Source organism: Chlorocebus sabaeus, chromosome 25 (genome assembly GCF_047675955.1).
Source record: "Chlorocebus sabaeus isolate Y175 chromosome 25, mChlSab1.0.hap1, whole genome shotgun sequence".
Taxonomy (NCBI): domain Eukaryota; kingdom Metazoa; phylum Chordata; class Mammalia; order Primates; family Cercopithecidae; genus Chlorocebus; species Chlorocebus sabaeus.
This window is the reverse complement of record NC_132928.1, coordinates 81,274,144-81,297,997: the sequence shown is the minus strand read 5'-3', so window position 1 is coordinate 81,297,997 and position 23,854 is coordinate 81,274,144. Positions and strand designations below refer to the sequence as shown.

Genomic DNA, 23,854 nt, shown 5'->3' with positions numbered 1-23,854 from the left:
TAAGTGGTAGCTTCCTCTGTCTTCCTCCTCCTCTGCAAAGTGGCAGTTCTTCAGAAAAAGACTAATCAACATGAGTCCTGGCTACTGCCTCCAAAATTCAAGACAAAGATGCCATGATTTTCTGGTTTTAATAAAATGGTTCCTATTTTTGTAGAAACAATTCAGGGTTTAAGCTCATGGGAATCTGCATCTCTGACGGGCATCGTGGGAAAGCTGGAAAAGTGAGAAACAAAAGTGTAGGGTTGTGACATCTGGAGTGGCAGCCACTGGCCACGTGGGGCTAGTAAGCACTTGAAATATGGCTAGGTCGGATCAAGACATGCTGTAAGTGCAAAATACACAAAGGGGTGTGAAGACTTAGGAAAATAATTTAAAACATGTCATTAATAATATGTTATATAAATCACATGTTGAAATAATACTATTTTCTATACATTGGGTTAAATAAACTATGTTATTAAAATTAATTTCACCTGTTTCCTTTTGCTTTTTTTTTTTTTTTTTAATTGAGACAGAGTTTTGCCTGTTGCCCAGCTCACTGCAACCTCCGCCTCCTGGGTTCATGCAATTCTCCTGTCTCAGCCTCCTGAGTAGCTGGGACTACAGTTGTGCACCATCATGCCTGGCTAATTTTTTTGTATTTTTAGCAGAGACAAGGTTTCTGCACGTTGGCCAGGCTGGTCTCGAACTCCTGACCTCAAATGATCTGCCCACCTCAGCCTCCTAAAGTGTTGTAATTACAGCTGTGAGCCACCGCGCCTGGCCCCCTTTTACTTTTTAAAATGTGGTTATTTGAAAATTTTAAATGACATGTGTAGTTTACATTTTGTGGCTCCCTCTGTATTTCTATTGGACAGCACTGGTCCGAGTGCCACTCCTTTGTCTACCACCCTATAGCAAAGCAGCATTTTAAATCCTGATTCCACAAATAAAAATAACCAGGTGCCCAAAACTACTAAACATAAGTGCCTCATGAAGATATCAAAACTCATAATTTTCAAAAACTATTAAAATGACCCTTTTTAACCTTGATAAATTTCTCATTTAATTCAGCTACTCACCTATTATTTGAAAGGAGAAACAAAGGAGAAGAATTCTGATAGAACACTAAGAACAACGGAAGCTGAAGTAGTCACAATAATATACCAAAACGATCCTTGGGTTTTTTTTTTTTTGTTTTTTTTTTTTTGCAAATCTGATTTGGTTTGAAGCAACTCCCAAAATACATATTCACATTTAAAATTAAATTAGAAAGCATTATGAAACAGTTAATCCATACAGCCAAGCTGGCAAATTATTTTAAAAATGTTCGGTTATGTACCTGGGTCGCAGACTCCTTCCTAATAAGTGAATGTAAATAAAATTGGAAAATCTTCATCATTGGATAGTCTTTCTATAATTTTTAAATGGCAAATAGATTCTCTGAAATGTTTCCCCGTGGATTTCTTTACTCAATCTCTAGTAATCATCCTTATATCATTCATTACTTGTTTCTAGTAAGAAACGACTAGTTTCAAAGTTCATCTAGAGGACCTTGCAGTCATATTAGCCTGTCAGTCAATGTGTCAGCCAGTTTAGGAAGCTATCCCACTGCCTGGGGAGTTAATCTGTTGCCTTCGTAGTTTTCGCTTATTCCCAAACATTTTCTGCACCTTGAGGAATACAAATAAGCCAGTGAATGGTTTCAAACTTTTATAAAAATTGCTGGAGTTGATTTGTTGAAGGAAATGTAATTTGAGAACCCAGAAAGCGGGGCGGGTGGGAGAGCTAGGACCACACATAGTAAGTCTTCATGAGAATCACAATTCCAGTCGTTATCGTTACAAGACGGTTATTTATAGAAAACCTCACCAGTAGAAACTGCTTGACATAATTATAATTTATAGGCACCTCCAAGTGTATTTACAGAAAAATTAGCACATTATGAGTGCTAAACTTCTTGACTTCCAGAGCTTACTGCCCATGAGTTGCTCTATTTCTTCCTAACACAGGAAAGAATACACATAAAAGGGAGGAATATTGCCATATCGTGGGTTGAAGGAAAATAAAACCTAGTGCAGAGTCTGACTTCGGGGCCCATACTTCAAATCTGTGCCAATAATTCCTGGCAGGAGATTGTCTAAAACGTTTACACAGGAGAGCAACCACAATACCATCCTATTCTATGAAATCTCATTCAAAGAGTCATGCTTTAAAAGGCGTCAGACTTCAAGGAACTGACTGGCAATCTAGTTATGTAATTGTCAAATTTGTTTTCTAGAATAAACACATAATTTAAAATAAATAGAATTATCACATAAAGGCAAAGTTGGGACAGTAAGATATGGAAGAACTTGGAACATGACTCTGGCACAGCTGTCTGACTACTCTTGAAGTCTGGTAAAAGATGCTTCCCCACCCCACACTCCCATTTTAGAGAAATGACTAAACGAAAATTGAAAGTTACCAACCTATCTACTCTTTCCATGAGCCATCTGTGTTTTAATGAAAGTGAAGCTGCGGGGCAGGGCGGGATGGAGTAGGGTGTTGCAGAGATACAATAACGAATAATGATGAGATACAATAACGATGAGATACAATCCTGATGAGACACAATAACGAATAATCCCTGTATGACAGTTTGCAGCAGTCCTACTACAAATTAATTCAGTTCAGTTTTTCCCCAAGTGTATTCCTAAAAACCTGATTCCTGGAAGATGTGTGGAGATTTGACAGAAAAGCTTCCGTAAGTCATATAAATTTGGGAAACCCTGAAACCTAAATTCCTTTCTAAGAGACTCACAGTGTGCACTAACATATTAAAAGTGCTGAGAAGCCCTTACTGTCAAGAAACCTGGTTTAGCCTGTTGAATACAACTTTCCAAAAGGAACTGGAGACAGAAGTTATTTTTCACAACATCCACCATCAGAGGCAATATAGTGTAATGGATAAAATCATAGGTGGGAGCTTAACTGCCTAGGCTTAAGTGCCTACTGCACCACTTAGTAGCACTGTGACCTGGTCAAGGTACTAATCTCTGGATACCTCCGTTTTCTTATCTGTCAAACGGGGTTTATGGCAGAATCTACCTGGAAGGGTTATGTGGGGATTAAGTGAGTTAGGGTATAGAATGTGCCTATCACAGGGTAAGCAGCGTGTATGCGGGACGTTATCTTCACTACCCCTCCCAGAAGTAGTTCCAAGAAGCAGGGTAACTGGGTGCCATGGCTGACGCCTGCAATCCCAGCACTTTGGGAGGCCGAGGCGGGTGATCACTTGAGCCCAGTCAGGAGCTTGAGATCAGCCCGGTCAATATGGTGAAATCTCGTCTCCACTAAAATCACAAAAATTAGCCGAGTGTGACAGTGCATGCCTGTAATCCCAACTACTCGGGAGGGAGAGGCAGGAGAATCACTTGAACCCGGGAGGCAGAGGTTGCAGTAAGCTGAGATCGCGCCACGGCACTCCAGCCTGGGCAACAGAGTGAGACTCCAGCAAAAAAAAAAAAAAAAGTTCCAAGAAGTGAACTTGGTAATTACTGTTTGCAAGCTAAAGAACCTTTGTGTTTTGTTTGTTTCAAGAACCAGTAACCATGTGCCAAAATCCAAAATTAATTTTTTTTTCCTTTCCAAAACAGGCTGTGAAAGTCTTGCACTGAAGGATTTTAATGGGGTTTCTCAGACAAGTCATATCATCAATGAGAACAAAGAAGTATAACGTGGAATGCAGGAAGAGCACTAGACTCGGTGAAAGGAAATTCACTCCACTTTTTGCTGTCACTCACCCACTGTTGGTACTAGGCAAATCACTTAGCTTCTCTCAGCGTTCTCACACATTATAAGTGTTGGGCTAGATGGGAGTTTCATTAATTCATTTAAGATGATCATGAGTCACAGAAAGTTTATAACTTTATATACTATTTTCTAGATTTTACACACATACACACGTATGTGTATATGTAATTACATACACCTTGTCTGGTAGGTTGTAAGATACTTGTGAAAAAGGATCACGGACCCTTTATTTGGAAAATTTACATAATGCCTAGTGTAGCTAGAACAGAACATGTACTCAATAAATGTTGACTGAACACCTGTTTAACAGCAATCAACTTGTTATCCCTTCATTCAAGAAAATTAAAGACTCGTACCACATAAGACACTTTACTAGGCACAACTAAATTTACATATTTCTGGGAAGCTATTGGTTCTACCTGTAAGAAGTTTGCAATTTAATTTGTGATACAACTGTCAAATGATGACACTGATCATTGCAGTTTCTTTTTACTGCCTTTCAGTTTGAATCCCATAGTTCAGGTGAGTTTTATGTTACTATTTTACAAAGCAGCACCATGCTGGTAGCATTATTATATAAATATATTTGGTAATTATGATGGAAGAGATGGCAAAATCAGTATACTATAACCAAAGCAAGGCTACTCCAATCAATTTTATATAAAATTTTAGATTAATAAGAAGTTATTACATAATTAATATGAAATTATTAGATAAGAAGTTATTAATAAGAAGAATTCCTTAACAAGTGGGAGAAAAAAGTACATTTTGCAGATGATTTTAAAATACAGGTCATCAACTTCCACTTACTAGAAGAAATCCTTACCATTTTTCCTTCAAAATATAGTTGTATATTGCCTCATCCAGATTAAAAAAAAAAAAGACCAAAATTGATGATCTTGATATACAGCATAGGAGTAAATCAACATCTTCTATAACTGCTAATCTAATTTCAGTTCTTTGTATTTACCGACAAAAGCATGCCACAAATCACAGACATTCTCTCTAAACTCAAAACATCCCAAAACATTCAGCCTTAATCAAACATAACCTATTTGATCGGGCAGCTCTGAAACAAGGCACGTCAATACAGTACTCATTTACTTTGTGTCTTTAATCTCTGTGAACAGTGTGCAGAAACTTTTGTGGATTATTTACGAGATCTTTAAAACCTCAAAATAATTGTGCATTTTCATCAAGTTTCCTGGTGATAGCTTCTTAATAGCTCCTCCTCTATTGGCGTCTCTTTGTCAGAAATGTAATGTAGTAAAATTTTCAAGGAAAACTGTGGTAGACAAGAGCCCACATAAGTGGTATGTACGAATTGGCCACACAGAGTATTAGCAGGGATATCTTTGGTTTGCAGAGGAGAAAGTTACATTTTAATTGGTCTTAGAAAACAAGAAAGTCCTCATTTCTTGCTTCACTGTATGTATACTGTTCTTTTTGTAAATCGTACTTGGGTTTGCAGGTGTCTGCCCAAAGGCAGGTCACTGAAAGTCAATGAAAATCAGGTCAACCTCAGCAGCAGAAATTCACCTGCAGATTGTGGCAGGCAAATGTGTATTTTAAAGAGCATTATTCCTACTGAAACAATCAAACCGGACTTAACAAAATGAACAGAGATCCAAAACAACAAAAGCAACCAACAGCATCTATTCTAACATTGCAAATTTCTTAGATATTACAGATGTCACCCAACAGTGCATGCATTTGCTTCCCATATGTGAACAAAACTGAGGCATCACAAGATAAATTTGAATGGAACGTTAACCTTCACTTTAAATTTTTTTCTTTCCTAGCTGACGACACAATTTTAGTATTATCATAATGGAGCTTCTGGCTGGAAAAAATTAAATTAATGGATGGATTTTAAAAAGCTTAGAAACTTAAAAAAATAAACAACTTTCAAATATCTATACTTGATGGTGTCAAGAGCCAAGATGAATGTATTTCAATTGCAACTTCCAAACTAAACTCACAAATTACTACCATTATGCTAAGTGTTAGCTACCCCACTGTGCAGTTTTGCTTTGTGAATTTTTACCTTCCTCTATGAACACTTTTAGCCACTGATCGCACAGCCTTTCAATGTTTTCTGCCTTTTCCTTTAAATAAACTGGCTCTGGCTCCTTCCATCTGGTTCCCCTTCCGTCAGCAACCCTGCACCTGTTCACACCTCCTCTCCTGTTGGATTCCACTGAACATTTCCTCCTCTGCCAGGGCTATTCTGGCACTCGCAACCTTTCTGTCATTCAATCCATCTGTCAGAAGTGAACTTTGTTTACCGCAAGCTTCTGCTTTCTTCTTCAAGAAGCAAAGCCCCTCAAGGTCATTGTCAAATGAACTGTCGGCATGGATTTAAATCCTCTACTGCTAACCAGCAGAAGATGAAGTTCTGTTGTGTAATGTACTTGTGAAAATTACTTTTGGGTTCAGGAAGACAATAATTTGGAGTCAAAGTAGTAAGACATGGTGTTTTAATGATCATTTGTAAAACCAGACAGCTGATAAGTATTTTCTTCATGTGTGTCTGCACTTCTCATTATATTGAATGTGAACTATATGTATAAGAAGCAAAATAAAAGTTTTAAAGTGAAATCAAAATATCATAAACAAGTTTACACTATGTAAAAATTGCATCATACTAGATAGCATTAACTTGAGGAATAAATATTTTCACTAATGAATTAGCCAAGGGAGAGAGTATTCCAATTAAGAAATTTTACACTGAAAGGCTTAAAATGTACAAATATGTACCATTTCAATTATAAGCTATATATTAACACACAGCTCCATTACTGCTTTGAAAAACTTAACCCATAATATACAAATCAATTCATGTATATTATAAATTCCATCATTTAAAAAACAAAGTTCCATTTCAATAAAGTTTAAATATATGCTGCCAAACAAACACATAATCTATCTAAAGAAATACAAGTTGTATCAATAGTCTAGTTCTGTGAAAAAAATAAACTCATAGAAATTAGGTGAAAATTATACTCTCAATTGAATTTATTTTGTGGCAATGATAGCTATCAAGTATTTACTCTCCCTTCATAAATCAGACACGAAATCACTCAATGTTGAATTATTTACTAGTATTTTAGATATCATATTCTTTAGGAAAAGGGCAAACCAATGACTCAATTCAAATTTCTTATCAGAAAATGGAAGATCATTTTTTAGGAGAAAATACATGGCAAAAAGTAACACCGTTATAAATGTGAACTTAAATGTGAACCTAAATGGCACTTCATTCACAAGGCTGCTTTTATATTTTGAAAGATTATCCTAAGATTTAATCTTATGGCAGATGCTTGTATCAAGTAAAATCAAACGAGTCTGTAAAATTTTGTAAATTTTTAGAAAAAATAAAAATTAAATATTTTTTATTGATATAAAATTGAATGTCAATTTTATTAACAAAAGCAGTGGAGAAAACATGGAATTTAAAATTTAAATCTTAAAGTTCTGATTAAACATTTATAATTTATAAAAAGCATTTTATCAAAGCAGTTTTTCAGACATATTTTTAAAAATTGTGAGGCTAAATTAAAAACAAAACCAAAACCAAAAGGATAGGTTAAAATCTAAGTACTGAGACATGCTTCTTAGCTATAATTTCAATTTTATTGCTGACTTTCAAAATACCCAGTGTCATATAAATCATTCTCATGTAATATATAATGTAATTTAATATATAGATTTTATACTCAAAATATGAATTCTAGGGGGTGTTTTCTTCTTCATCTTCCTAAAACATCATTTCTAAATAATTTCTCTTCATGTGGAGGAAATTTCAAAAATATTGCTTAAGTTTACCCAGCAAGTTTGTTAAAGCTTTTCTGGATATTTTTTCCTTTAGTGTAATCTGTGCTTGACAGTAGTTTGGTCACCTGGATCCCTGCTTCTGAATAGCATTGAAAGAATCCTGGTAATTTGATCACTTCCATGGTCTGATTTGCTATATAAAAGAAAGAAGCATTTGCAAGATGCTAGTTTAATAGAGGCTGCTTAAATCACCGTGAAGGAACTCTTCACTCTGAGTAAATTGCATTTCAAAAACACACTAGTAGCCTTCTTTTGGATAATTTGTACGATACGAACATAAATAAATGAAAAACAATCAGTTTTAACATCACTTCCAGTCACACACAGACGCATAAATGCGATACACACATACACTTTTCTCTTCCATAAACACGCAAGAAAAAGAAAAGGGAAACGAAATCATTACTTTTATAAATGGACTGATTTAGGAATTCAGAGAATATTGTTAATATTTACCTGCTTAATGCGTAATGGCTTATCTTATCTTTCAAACAGAAAAACTAGGAAAAAGTTTAGATAGTTTGATACTAACACCGGAAACACAAATTTTACAGGGAGAAAAAAAAAAAGAAAAAGAGGCATTGAAGCAATGTTGCCAGGTTACACTACCGAAGAGTAGAGCCGTTTCTAAGGGCACTGCTAGGTGAAGACGAAGAGCTGATGTCACTCACATTCTTTAATATCAGTTTTCCTAAAACAGCATATGGACGTAGGATGGAAGGTAAAATATTTAAACTCCTTAATAAAGAACTGACCTTAATTTATCTACATTCTGAATGAGACTTGCAGTTCCGCTTTTCTAAGAACTGCAAATGATGAAAATACTGTAATTATCTCTGGTTTATTTTTTTTCTGCCTATATATTTATGAAGTCTTTTAACAACAGAGGATATTCATTTTTCCACCCCCTTCCTCAATTACCTTAAGGCAAGACCTTCTTTCAGATGTGGAAATATTTTCAGGGCTGCAGGACAAAGAACTGGGATATTTTCATAGAGTTGATCAAGGGGGAAAATGGATTTGCGAGATTCTGTTAAGAGTAAGAAGAGACTAAATGACAACTTTAAATCTGCCACAATCATTTACTAATGTGCTGCTATATCAAATAAGTCTAATTTTTTGACAGCACCAAATTAGATTTATTGCAGAAACTGCTGCATAAATAGCATATGGCTATGTTATACCACCTATTTCAAATCCTGTAAGGTTTTCCCCTCCCCCTCCAAAATGAATGAATTGAGCCAAGCTATAAACCTTCTGTAGAAAAAGAAACAGACAAGTCCAAAGGCAGATGTAGGAGATCTGGATTTCTTTGTTAAACTCATCATTTTAATAAAATGTCCCAACTCTATACTTCAAGAACCATGACTCCTTAATAAGTTATTAAATTTTAACAGGTCAGTTTTCTCTTTTATTTGCAGAATGATTTGGTTTGATTTTTGTTTTAAGGTTTTTGGCTCTGAATTATGCTTATATTTTGATGTTCAACTGACAGTTACATGGGGGAAAAAAGAAGGGCAAGTGACTGAATCAAACACAGCTTAAATGAGCTTATGAAAAATTATTAAGTAGGAATGCATGTATCACATGGTTCTTTTTCGTTTTTCATTTTGTGAAAGACATATGTGGTAGAAAGCATATCAAAAAATCTTTTCTAATTTTAACTATAGCTTTGATACTGCAAACTCTTTGATGCATAAAATGTATAAAGTGATCATTCCATGTGCCACACTGTCTACGTTAGATTGGCAGAACCATACAAACAGCAAAAATCAAGGTTCCATGGTAGCTGGGACTGAAAACTCACAGGACAAATTCAGAGATGGACAATTCTTCCTTTCTCAGTCACTACCCCAATGCCCACCCCCACCCTCCAAGTTTGACACAATTCAACTCAATTTTCCTTTTTGAACAAAGTTTCCGTTCTTCTGTAGATGGGAAAGACATTGCAAGGTCTTATCTCAGACCAATGGGCACACCACTGCAAACATCATGGCACTCGGCTACCCCGCAGACTCCCTCGCTGTGGTCAGTCTTCCCAGCTGCCCTATCTGTTACTGTCTGATTAGTTCTGCTAAGGAGCCCCTCCCCTGCCAGCTTTCGGTGCCATCTGTTCTACACAAGATGGCTGCTGCCCAGCAACCTAACACTGCCCTCCTACCTGGCACCCGGCTACCATCCTTACCCCAAAGTGCTAACACAGGTTCTCACTGCTGGCAGAGTCAGGATTTCATTACTACTACTTTGACAAGTGCAGGGTTGTTTGTAATTTCTCTTTTATCCTGATTTTGATTGTACAACCACCTCCCACTGATTCAGTTTGCTTCAGTTTTGTTGCTCACAGATTTTACTCTCCACATTAATCTCCCTCTGGCATGTTACTGCATCTGTTCCCTTTTTTATTATTAATTTTCAAATTCCCACCATTTTTGACAAAAAGGAGGTAATCTACACTCTGTTTCTGCCCATTTCATTTTCTTTAATTTGGAAGATAAGTATGAAAGCATGCCAAAGAAGTTAATTCTCCGTTAACAGTTTATTTTCTGGCATCCCTCAGCCTTTGTATATGAAAAACAGATAGGAATAAATGTTGACTGAATCACAACAACATAGTCGCAACCATTCCTGCATTTAATGAAAAGCAAACATATGAAACAGCATCTAAAAAGTTTATTAGTTACATGAGTTGTCTCATGCTGCCATTCTTTTTCCCACTTTTAACAGATAATTCTTTGTGCAAATCAGTTTGAGTGCAGGATCTGAATTTGGGTTCCTCCACAGTTCTGACTTGGTCTCGATGTTCACTGTAGATGGATTTTATCATTCCTTAATATCATTACCATCTTTCCTCAAACCAAACATCGTTAACTAATTCAATAGTGAATGATTCCGAATAAATGCCTGACTTCAGAAATAGGTTAAGATTAGAGAGCTGCCATCAGTGCCACAAAGCAGAACTGAAAGAGCCCCTAGGTTACAGAGCCGCTTCCATTAGATATTGTTTTGACAAAGAGTTAATATCAGGAATGGCAAGACAGTTTGCCCTCTAAAGACAAAGAGGATCATTTAAGATGTAGAAAGTCAGAAATAACACATTTAACAATATATTACTCTGTGCCCCAGATTTTTCAGCACCATAGCCTTGCCATAAAGAGCTTCAGTCAGGTGATCCTGCCCTTAATTGCTCTAAAGTTTTCTAGACTGATCAATACACTGACTACTCATTTTTTACCCGAACTCATATTAAAAGCATTGGAGTGCCTGAAAAGAAAAACAATACTTCAGATTTACAAAACGCTGAATGAGTTAAAAAGGTTTTGCATACTCATATATATCCTCATAAAATCACAGTTAAGGTCTGTAGGAAATCAAGTACAATAGGGGATTTTCCCCAAGGTGACAAAAAATAATCAGAAATAGAACTAGGACAAGTGTCAAGATCAAGCAACATCCAGCCTGGTGAACTACACTTCAGATGAGCCACTGGGCAAAGGGCAAATCTGGAACACTGCCCAAACCCACGGTGAATGCTTCACCTTGATCACCTATCACCCCCATCTCCTGCATACATTCCAATAGAGACTTGCTCTTTATTTTGTTTACCTCTTTTGTTCATATGGTTCTAATGGTTATTTCCTCAACACTGGGTTCATTCTTTTGGTGAATCTCCTGGTCAGGAATAGGCTTATTGAAGTTAGATACAGGAAAGGTGTCAAAGGGATGCCCTGTTTATTCACTGGCACCCACCCTGGGGAAGGAACCCTGTTGATACTCTGAAACCCAAGCAGCCTGTGGCTCTCCCTCCCTACCCACCGCGGCTTGGTCAAGGCAGGAGATGCTCAGCCCTATCACAGGCAACCCTGCCTGCTGGGGAGAGGTCACATAGAGCCAAGGTGGAATAGAGTCTTAGCTCAGCTAGATGGCAAGCTGCTTCCAAATGGTTTCTGACCTGTTTGGTGCCTACTCTGAGCTCCCGAGATTGACTGCATCCTTTGCTTGGCGGCTCTAACAGAGTTGCAGCATAATAACAATGTGTTTACTTGAAGCGGGCCCTGGTCTCCCATGAGACATGGCTTGGGAGAGGGCACTGAGCAGACTGAATATTCCCCAAGCCTCTTACTTGCTCAGGATCCTTAAAATGAGTTTTAATTCCAAGATGTATCAATCAACACATCACCACATACTTTGTGGGTATTACGGAAACATTAAGGGAAGTAATGCCGAATAACTGATGTAAAGAACACATTCACTAGGAGGAGGTGTTTGAGAAGAAACTAAGTATCAAAGCCGGGCACAGTGGCACACTCATGTCATCCCAGCTACTTGAAAGGCTCAGGCGGGAGTTTCGCCTTGAGCCCAGGAGTTTGAAGCCAGGCTGGGCAACACTGCGAGACTGCGCCTCTAAAATATATATATATATATGTTAATTAATTTTAGAAATTCACCAAAAGAAATTAAACATCAAGTTGATGGGCTTTTGTTATATTCCTTTTACTTCAAAATAATATTGGAGAGCAGAACTTTCTTTTAGAGACATACTCTGGCTTAGGGCTACTATGAGAACAATTCTCTGTTTTTGCTTTTTCTTTCCTATTTTCATTGAACCTGATGCTCATTGTTGTTGAGTCAGGCAAGTGGTGTGGGCAATACATTCTCGGCTTCCTCTGGGCTTCTTCAGGAAATGAGTTGGCTGCCGCTGCCACCATGCTCCAGGCTGTGGGCCTATGTGGCAGGGGAGACGAGTGCATCCCCAGTGGAGATTTTCATTGCATTCACATTTGGGCTTCACAGAACTGAGAGGAGCGAGCCAGGGAACGTTAAGCAGAACCTGCAAACACACATTTCCTGGCAGTGCCTGACTTTCGAACCTCTCCCGCCCCGGGCCACACTGAGACCAGGGTTCTCAGCCCTTCAAACAGGTGGAGCAGAGCAGGCTCAGGCGGTGCGGCGTCCACCAGAGCAAAATGAAATGCCTTTTCTTTCCTGGCTCTCTGACAGCCTGTTTTATCTGATACCGGGTGGGGGAAGGAAAAGAGGACGCAATTTAAAACAGCACCAAGGCCATCTATTTCAAGCCTTGAAGATGTTGGTTGCACATATATCCATTTAAAATTATTTTTGACACATTCTCTGCTTAATTTATTCATGAAAGGAGTACAAGAAAAAAACTGAGCTTAACTTTGAAATGGAAACTTTAGGCTAAAAATTCTTGAATAAAACTCAGGAGAAAAAAAAAGATAAAAGTTCACTGTAAAATAGCAAGAATATATATCAATGTTATAATATCTTCTTCAAATAAACAGAGAATGAGTTTGGCTTTTTGACCTAAGTTTGTTGTTATCTTAAGATGAGTGCAGTTCCCCACCGCCCCCCTCTTTTTTTTTTTTTTTTTTTTTAACATTTTCCCAACAATAAAGAGCAGAGGCAACTTTATTCAATGTTTACAGAAAATCTGCTAAACACCCAGTGCCTAACTTGGTGCTGGGGGCACAGAGATGAAAGAGCCCTGGTTCCTGGTCTGGGTGCTGAGATTGTACAACACCAAAAGTATTTCTATCTCAGTTTGAAACAAGCTTTGGCCCTTCATCCCCTGCCCACTCTCCTCCCTCCTGGATGCCCAACCTCAAGCTTCACCTTCAGAGGCTCGGCTTCCTCATCTATAGAGGATTGTTTTTTCTTAGGTTTGCTGGAAGCAGTGAGAAGCATAGCATCTCAAGCTTCTTGTGGTAAATGATCAGCATATTTGTTTTAATTTCGAATCTTTTGCAAATAGTTTTCTAAAACACAATAAAAATGAATTACTAGAAAAAATTTAAAAGATACCAGAAAAAAAAAAAAGCTCACTGATCATGCACTTGAAAATTGTGGCAATTAAAAATTGATATAAAATTTGCCAAAGACTTCTATAGATTTCGGTACTTATCTTGTCATAGACACTAACAAGTGTCTATGGCCCATCATGGGCCACAGCTGGAACAGCACTGCTGCAGAGACCAAGCACAGTACATGTGCGTGCTGGAGATTTAGCCGTGCATCTTTCTTTTTATATTCTAAGAGTTTTCTAAGTAAAACAACAAGGAGAGCCTGTTGTGAAGAACTGATGATGTCTCTTTGGACCTATCACATGTTGACAGTGGAGAATATCATGTTCCAATGTACATGGACAAAAATGTGCTCTTTGCTCCCCTCTCTCCACTTCAAACCATTTCTTAGATGAAAAATCAGGGATTGCATTTTTATTCATTTATTATTATTATTATTATTATTATTATTATTGAGAAGGAGTCTCACTCTGTTGTCCAGGCTGGAGTGCGATGGCAATCAAAGCTCACTGCAGCCTTAAACTCCCAGGCTCGAGCAGTCTTCCCAAACAGCCAGGACTCAGGCACGCACCACCACGTAGCCTCCCCGATAGCTAGGACTGTAGGCACCACCATGCCTGGCCAATTCTTTTAATTTTTTTTTTTTTTTTTTGATAGAGCTGGGGTCTTGATATGTTGCTCAGGCTGGTCTTGAACTTCTGGCCTCAAGTGATCCTCCCACCTTGGCCTCCCAAAATGCTAGGATTACAGGCGTGAGCCACGGCACCTGACCAGGGATTATATTTTTAAAAAGACAACAAGGGGCAACAGTGCAGACATTTGGTGTTTTACTCACCCAGGACCCCTGACACCCTTCCCCTAGTAAGAGCACCTCCCCTTACTTAGTACAACTTTCTTTCCTTATTCTATGTGGTTTTGAAGGGGCTACCAGCCACAGCACCCAAAAGTGCGTGGGTGCACCCAAGGATGATCCTAACCAAAGGTTTTGAAATTGGAAGTGAAGGAGCCAGGAAGTCACATTCTTACAGTTTGAGATCAAGGGTATTTCCTTTATCATCAATTTCAGAATGAAGGATGTTTTACTCCATGGTATGGAAGAATCTGAAAGAATTAGCAAAATTCAGATAGAAATTGAGCCCTATTCTGGAAAGTGAGAATATGATAGCATGCTGGCTCCAGGAAACACTGAGGCCAGCTGCACCTGGATTGTACATGGTCTCGTTATAAAAATTTATCACTTTATCCTTTTTGGATTTCAATTAACCCTAAAAGTCCTGACTTGAATTGATAGGCTGGGAAGTCAAACAACTAACCTCAAGAAAATATCTGTACTAGAGGCCAGGCACAGTGGCTCACACCTGTAATCCTAGCACTTTGGGAGGCTGAGGCAGGCAGATCGCCAGAGGTCACGAGTTCGAGACCAGCCTGGCCACCACGGTGAAACCCTGTCTCTACTAAAAATACAAAACTTAGCTGGGCATGGTGCTGCCTACCTGTAATCCCAGCTACTTGGGAGGCTGACATACGAGAATTGCTTGGACCTGGGAGGCAGAGGTTGCAGTGAGCTGAGACCACACCACTGCACTGCAGGCTGGGCAACACAGCAAGACTCTTGCTTCAAATTAAAAAAAAAAAAAAATCTGTACTAGTTACTATGTGGAAACTGAAAGCCCTGGCAAGGCAGCCTCTATCACTCTCCCCACATGATCTATCCATCCTAATAGGGTAACCTAGTGACTCCTCTGCTGTACCCTTTTCTCACTTTCAAAAAGATACAAATCCTATAGGTCAAGCTGCTGTCTCTCTAGGTCACAGGCCAGATCTTCCCATTTGGATCACAAAAGTAGGTCACAGTATAATACCTGTTTGGTGGACTCTCACTTAGATTCCTGCTCTGAGAAATTCTTTGAAGTACATATATATTAGTAAAAAGATCATTTATATAAAAGGAGAAATAAGAATTTTTAAGATTTTGTACTTAGGGCAATCTGAGTTCTAAATTCTCTGGATAATAAACAAAAGAAAGCTTCCTGCAGTAGTTCCCCTAAAGATCAGATACAAGAAAAAAAAAATGCAGGATTAAAAAAAAATGTGTTTCAGTACATGGGCAAAAGGTATGGAAAAGAATGTCTCAGTAAGCAGTTAATAAGAGTCACATAAATGTTAAGAAGTGGTTGCTTTCTTCAGCCATATCGTAAATTAACCCGACCACGTGTGTGTAAACGGTAGTCGTATGAGAGGAATTTGAATCCTATAGCTCTTTACAGATATTTGGACATGTCAAAAACAAATACTTGAAAAATTTCGACTTTTTAATAAAAGCCTCTCTTTCTTCTTGGGTGAAAATTAAGGAAGTAAAGGAGAATGACAATTGCATTATAACATGTTTAAATGACAATGGCAAATAATAGGCCAAAGGAAACTGTGTTTCTTAGGAAAAATTCAAGCCAAAATTCACCGTCATGCATCATGCATAAGAGAGCAGCTAACACTCCTTTCCATTCTTCTTCCTTTCTTTCCTTCTTCCTTTCCTTTCCTTTCCTTTCTCTCTTTCTTTCTTTCTCTTTCTTTCTTTTTCTTTCTCCCTCTCTCTCTCTCTCTTTCTTTTTTGAAATGGAGTCTCACTCTATCGCCCAGGCTGGTGTGCAGTGGTGCAATCTCAGCTCACTGCAACCTCCGCCTCCGGGGTTCAAGAGATTCTCCTGCCTCAGCCTCCCGAGTGGCTGGGACTACGAACGCGGGCCATTATGCTCAGCTAACTTTTTGTGTTTTTACTGGAGATGGGTTTTCACCATGTTAGCCAGGATGGTCTCAATCTCCCGACCTCGTGATCTGCCCGTCTCAGCCTCCCAATGTGCTGGGATTACAGGCGTGAGCCACCATGCCCGGCCAGAAGCAGCTAACATTTATTTCTATTATAAATTAATGTTACTGATTTTCTAAGTTGTCTTTTTCAGAACAATTGCATTAATCCATTTCTCTAGTAATTTACATAGAATCACAGCTTAATGGATAAGGGTACAAGCTTTGCAGGCAAATTACTGGGGTTCAAAATCTGCTTTGATAACATATCAGCTGTGTAACCTTAGATGATTCCTTTCCTTCTCTGTGCCTTAGTTGCCTCAGCTGTATATTAGAGAAAATAAGAATCTGTACCTTATAGAGCTATTGATAGGATTATATGAGAAGCTCTCAGCTTGGTTCCTGGAACAGTAGAGGCTCAGCAAATGTTAGCCACTGCTGTTAGCTATAACTCTATTAATTTTTAAAGAGTTGCTACATGTAGCATGGTACTACACAGATACTAGGATCAATATATTGTTGTTGTTGTTGTTTTTGAGATGGAGTTTTACTCATTGTCCAGGCTGGAGTGCAATGGTGCGAACTCAGCTCACTGCAACCTCTGCCTCCCGGGCTCAAGCGCTTCTCGAGCCTCAGCCTCCCGAGTAGCTGGGATTACAGGCTTGTGCCACCATGCCCGGCTAATGTTGCATTTTTAGTACAGACGGGGTTTCTCCATGTTGGTCAGGCTGGTCTCAAACTCTTGACCTCACGTGATCCGCCCGCCTCGGCCTCCCAAAGTGCTGGGATTACTGGCGTGAGCCACCATGCCTGGCCTAAGATGAATATATTCTTACTCCGAGGTGATACCGTTAGGTGTCTGTATGATCGTTGTGTGTCCTATACTTAACTTACTCTTATGCGTACATGAGCACCTCCCAAATCCCATCAATTTCCCTACACGGAATGCCCTTCATTCCCATTTTCCTACATCCAAATCCTACCAAAATCAGTAAGAAGTAATCTGTTTCTCTCCCTGTAATCCTTTTCTAGAACCTCCCTTCTAGATCTTATCATTTATCTTACCAACTACATGTGTATTTTCTTTTTCTTTCTTTTTTCTTTAACTTTAGAGACAAAGTCTTGCTCTGTTGCCCAGGCTGGAGTGCAGCGGTGCCATCACAGCTTACTGCAGCCTTGACCTCCTGGGCTCAAGCCATCCTTCCACCTCAGCCTCCAGAGCAGCTGGGACTACAGGCACACACCACCATGCCCAGCTAATGTTTGTATTTTTTGTGGAGATGGGGTTTTGCCACATTGCCCAAGCTGGTCTCAAACTCCTGGGGTTCAAGTGACCTGCCCACCTCAGCCTCCCAAAGTCCTGGGATTACAGGCGTGAGCCATCACACCCGATCTACTCATGTCTTTTCTTCTCTTCCCCGCTAGCCTGTAAGCTCCTGAAGGGCAGTAGCTGAGTCCACTTTATATTTCTATCTCCCATCATCCCTAGCACAGCGTCTTACGACAGAAAACGCTCCATGTAGAATGGGTGAATAAATGGATGAACAATTTTAAACGTACCTGAAAGTCTGTTATGGAAAAGGAAGAAGTTGCTTGAGTAATATTAACAGTAATAACTGGAAGAAAGCAGCCTTGCTTTGTTTTCATACATGCCAGGCTAGATATGTTTAGCGTTCATGCTTACGAGGCACTTGTTTCAAACACTGTCATCTTTTTCTTTTTTTCCCAGAGATGTGGTCATGCTATGTTACCCAGGCTGGCCTTGAACTCCTGGGCTCAAGCGACTCTCCTACCTCAGCCTCCCAAATTTCTAGCACTGCAGGTGTGCACTAAGCACATGACTTCCACTGTCATCTTTTAATTACGGGGAAGTCTAGTTTAAGAGTTTGTGTGTGTGTGTGTGTGTGTGTGTGTGTGTGGTTTTTAAACACGTACATGTAAGTGAGAGGCCTGGTGCAGTTTACTAAACCTACTTGCATTGTTAGAATGATTATCATTGGATTCTGATATACTTAAACATATACATTTATGCAAAGTTAAAAATAAAAAGTGATTACAAAATCATAATACAGTATCATAGGGACAAGTAAAATTCCCAATAAAAAAAATTTAGCCTTATCACCTTCTTATACTTTTTACTCTGATATATGTGAGAAGATATTTATTTGTATAGCAGTACTGAGCTTGAAAGAATAGTCATACATTTGGAATATATTCACATTTTTATTAATGACTTATTGAGCTCCAACTCTTTGTAAAGTGACGAGCTAGGAGCTCTGAGAAATATAATACTGATAAGACCTCTCCTACTTGAAGAATAACACATTCCAGAAGCAAAAAATAGCAAGTACACAAAAAACTTCCAAATATTAATTCTTTTTTTTTCCCCAGATTTTGCTTTTTCCTCCTTCGAGTAATTCATTTGCTCAAATGTCATCAGCTCAAAGTGGGAAGAAGGATTCAAGGGGAGAAGTGCTCCCTCTGACAAGAATCAATTTGGAGGCCTAGGTAGAAAAATCAGGATTTCAGGGAGACCTTGGTAAGAAGAAAAATCAGGACTTCAGGGAGACCTTGGTAGCGCTTAGTAATAGTGCTAGAGAAGGTCAGAGGGGTATTCTAGGTATAGAGAACAGCAAATGGGAGAAAAAGCCCTCCAAAAGTGCAAGGGGAGCTGTGTGTACTTACATTTGTCTGGAAATCAGCAGGTAAGAGGGTTTCACCTTGGATGAAATAAGACTGGAAGGTTGAGAGCCTATCAGGATGACCTCGCATGCCATGCTGTCATTTGCCTTTCTCTAATAGAGCGGCACCATGGAAGGTTTTCAGAGTATAGTAAGTAACAGAGTCAAGGCAGAGGCTGATGAATATTCACTGGGCAATGGTCAGCAAAAGAGACTGGAAGAGTGTTGAGACAATTTTGATAACCTTTGTGAGAGGTCAGCAGAACCTAAGTTACAATGAATTTAAGTGGTGGGTCTGAGGGTCATTTCAATGAACTTTCTAAACTTCAAACTAAGAAAATACCTTAAACAAAAGATCGTCCAAGCAATTTAAATGCCTAATGTCTAGAAACAGGAAGTTAATAATGGGTTGTCTTAAATCATGATTGGAATCTTTGATTATCAGAACTAGAAGGAAACTTATAAATCATCTAGTCCCACCTCATTTTATAGGTACATAAGCAGGCCCAAAGAGTTAAAGTAATTTCTCAAAAGTTGCAAAGAAATCCTGGAGTGAATGCCTAGAGAAGATACTATAATTCAAGTTTCTTCAATCCTAGGCTGTCTGGGGACCTCCCTTAAGGGAAAGCATACGGTTTTAATTGTTACCGCCCCCTACCCCCCCCAAAAATACTCTTTGAATCATTCTTCTTTATTCTTTTCTTATACATCCAAAGACCCCATTTCAGTCTTATTGGCTGGTGGCTGTTCTTCCATTGTACTTTAAAACATGGTCCTTTCTATGTGCTTTTAACCACTTCCTTAGCTACAATGAATACATTTATGTAAAAGGGGATCCAGATCTAAGCCTCTAGTCATGACCTTTCTCCTCACACCAAGCCAACATTGGACATCTCCACTGGGGTTGCACAATAAAAAGTATTCTTTTCCTCGGCTACCTCTTTTAAGTTCCTCAGTTGGCTTAACAGATCCTCTAGTCAACTTGGGTTAGAAAACTTACAGCCACCTTTAATTCTGTCCTCTCTTATTCATGACTCCACATACCTCCTGAAGATGCGACTTCCTTTCCACTTCACGGGATAGCCATAGCCAAGGGCTTCATTACTCTCTCCCTGGACTATGGTGCTTATATTCTAATTGGGGTCCCTGCCAGTCATCTCTTCTCAACCCATCTATTTTTCACAAAGCTCTTCAATTACCTTCTTTAAATACATATTTGAATCTTGTCATTATTCAAGCCCTCCTGACTTCTTACTTGAACTACCAGCCTCCTAACTGAGAAGCTGGCACACTTTTTCTGTAAAGGGACAGATAGTAGATATTTTAGGCTTTGAGGACCATATTCAACCCAAATGTGGTAGAGAAATACATAATAAATGAAGGATAATGGTGGCGTTTTCTAATAAAATTTTACTTATGGATGTATAATCTTCATGTGTCAAAAAATATTGTTTTCCCTTTTTTTCATCAACTTAAAAATATAAAAACCATCCTTGGTTAATGGTCACACAAAAACAGACGATAGGTCAGACTTGGCCCATTGGCTGCAATTGCTGACCTTGGGCTAACTGGTCTTTCTCTCTCCTAGATCAACTCTCAAAGCTCACTTTCCACACTGTTCTCTGAGTCAAGCTCCCAACCCAGAAATTCAATCTCGTTGACACCCCTGCTTAAAATGCATCAAGAGCAACTGAGAATGGGCGAAACTCGGGAGATGGCCCCTAAGGCTCTTCTGCTGGTCCCTGCTTCCCCTTTCCAGTCTTATCTCCTACCAATCACCTAATCTGATAGTAGAGTTATGTTTTCTCCCAACTTTATGTCTCTGTATTTATTGGTCTCTCTACCTGGGGTACCCAACCCACCATTTTCCACTTTCAGAATTCTCACTCATGAACTCACTAATCAAGATTGCTGCCAAATATCTCCACCTCCCTGACTATCCCTTTCTCACTGTCAGCTTTCCCTGATATCAGCTTTCCTTGACTACTGCCTTCACCTCTGGTGCAGACTGGGCCAGACCTCCTCCCTATGTGCTCCTGTGGTAATCATCACTTTTATCATTGCACTGTTGTCACACTCCATTATATTTGAATATACAGATGTGGCTTCTTTACTAGAGTATGAGCAATCTAAGGGTAGAAACTGAGTTTTATTTTTTCTCTCTATGCCTAGGACCAAGCAAAGTACTTAAAAGATAGTAGGTGCTCAATAAATATTTGTTGACTAAGTGAATGTTACACTCACCCATTTGGGTCCTTTAATTAATGCTAAATTTCTATTTTCTTTTTTTTTTTTTTTTTTGAGACAGGGTCTTACTGTGTCACCTAAGCTGGAGTGGAGCGGTGCAATCATAGCTCATAGCAGCCTTGAACCTCAGGGCTCAAGTGATCCTCCATCCTCAGCCTCCTAAATAGCTGGGTCTATAGGTGCACCACCATGCCTGCCTAATATTTTTTGTTTTTTGTAGAGATGGGGTCTCATTGTGTTGCTCAGGATGATCTCGAACTCTTAGCCTCAAGTGATTCCCCTGTCTTGGCTTCCCAAAGTGTTAGAATTACAGGTGTGAGCACTGCGCTTGGCCTCCATTTACTATTTTAAAATCCAATAAGGAGAAACACCAAAAAAGTGGTAGGCTATTTTTCTTTTAGGTTGATGTACAGATTTCTACTACACTTTTTGAATTTTCTTTGCCTCTAAAGATTTGGATCCTTATTTCATCATTACTTTAAACATGGTTTTCATATTCAATTTTAAACTTTGTTTAGAATATGCCATTTGAAGTGTTTAAGTTGAGACTGTGTGGTAAGGTGTTATCTGTGTGGGAGTTATGTATTTCAGCTGATCTACACTGAAAAAGAATGACACAACATTTCTCAGTCACACACCTGAGTATACTGAATCAATAAAGCATGGTGAGGGGTAGCAAACTTAAAAAAAAAAAAACAAAAAACAGAAAAAAAACAAAAAGACAAAAAAGTGCTATATATCAGAAATAGCCCAACAACCAAGTCACATTGTCAGTGCAAAGGGGAGATATACACAGTTCCTTGCATTTCTAATTGTCATCTTTAAATTTATGAATGTGGATTTTATAAAACATGAACACAGACTAAGCATAAAATGCTTACAAAAGAGTACTGTACTTAGAAAATAATTTTTATTTCCTGTAAAACTACGTTTAAATTTTTGTAGAATTGTTTTAAATAAAGCTCAACAAAAAAAAAAAAGCTTTCTATGGAACCAAGCAAAACCGTTTTTCTTAAGAACAAAGGAATTAGTTACCACTCGTCCATTTTCAGCAGTTGCTGCATCTTAATATGCTCTACTTGCAAGAAATTGATCTTGTCAAACACTACAAATTGATACTACACGGGAAAACTCTCTATGGACTCTGACTTCAGAAATTAACTCTCTGAATAAGACAGAATGGCAAAAGGGGCAAAACCAGCATTAATATTTATTTACTGAAGCTCAGCCACACTGAGACGTTAAAAGCTGTCCTATTTCTGAGGTTTAGCAGTGCTTAGCACACAAATGGTTGGTTCTGAATAGAAGTCTGACAGAAAAGAAAAACTATTAACATTACCATGATGAAGCTAAATTCTGAAACTTGTAAGATTAAATAACCACAGGAATTATGCTAACATTAGGTTCTCAGTTCTACAATGACAATACTTTAAATGAGCATTAAAAGAACAGTCATTATTCTGCAATATTAAGCAATTTTTTTCTCATATGTTTCATCTATTAGGATTTTTTTCTAGATACCATACATGTATAAATAATGTATTTTCTTTCTTTGCTTTCTCTTTCTTTCCTCTTTCTTTTATTGTTTAAAAGGGAAGATGTAAAATCATTTGGAATATTATCATAACAAAATGTTTCATACAAGGTTTGATTTTAACAGAACCAGAGGCATCTTAACACTCACCCAAAACTTTGGGAGGTTCACCAACCTCTAGAATATTTTTTTCTCCAAATGCAGGCTGTTCAAGTGGTGCTTTTCTCCATCTGTTAGCATACCGTGCTCAGAATTACATTGTCATATTTAATGTAAAAGGGATCAGTCCCCTTTCATAGTTTAAATTCAACATATTACTATGATTGGAAGACCAGTGTTTTTCTAATTTATAAACCAAACCAAATATCATAAACTTACATGTTTATTTAAACAAAGTTCTCTCTAAAAACTGAAAAACTCTAAGAACTGAGCAACCCCAAAGGCTTGATGTGAACACTGAAAAATCGTAATAAAACTCAAAGTGAAAAGAAACCACATATGATAAAGTGAAATATCTACTCTCTCTGTTTGAATTTTTCTTTCTATGTGTGTATTTGTGTGTGTGTGTGTATGTTTTTCCAATGCAGCAAATTCACAATGCTTACAACCTAAAGAGTCTTAATGTAATTTAGGGCCGAGCTACATATTTACTAAAGTTGATGACAATGATGATCACATCACAAAATCTCATGATGGAAACAAAGTAATCTGAAACCTCAATGGTGTAAGCCCGGTTATAATAATGATTTGAACATGAGCAGTGCCAATCTATTTCATCTCGAAATTTTACACCTCCTTAGGATGCAGATTCCTTATTTCGTATCAGTTCCATTTCAATTTGCACCTTACAATTTATTTACTTTGTCTCTCTCACCGAGAGTATTTATTATTTTCCTAAATAAATTCCTCACATCCTTCAGTTCAAGATTTTTATTAGACGTAGAATTAGCAGAAGAGGTAGTAGTGGTGGTAGGAGAAATATGTCATTTTGCTTATATTGATAGAGAATCACCTAAATATTTGAGCGTTGTAGATGAAAGGTTTTGTAATCTATCAGTAACTCCCTGCCACACTTATCATTCACATGTCTGGGTGTTTTGCTCACCACATCTCCACTTTTCTTAATATGCCTGAAAGCTATGTGTGAATTGAATGAC

The 23,854-nt window shown here is 38.3% G+C and overlaps 1 protein-coding gene across 13 annotated transcripts in view; it reads right to left on the bottom strand.

The window, feature by feature from the left end:
• SDCCAG8 (SHH signaling and ciliogenesis regulator SDCCAG8) overlaps positions 1 to 23,854 on the bottom strand; it is a 246,249-nt gene that overhangs the window by 101,160 nt on the left and 121,235 nt on the right. The window contains exon 14 of one of the 13 annotated variants that reach the window (XM_073011885.1): positions 7,733 to 22,927. The exons of the other annotated variants lie outside the window; for them this stretch is intronic. Coding sequence (XP_072867986.1) covers positions 22,837 to 22,927 — 91 coding nt within the window. The 3' untranslated portion in view covers positions 7,733 to 22,836. Of the gene's footprint in view, positions 1 to 7,732; positions 22,928 to 23,854 lie in introns of those variants that run through there. 13 annotated transcript variants of the gene reach the window in all.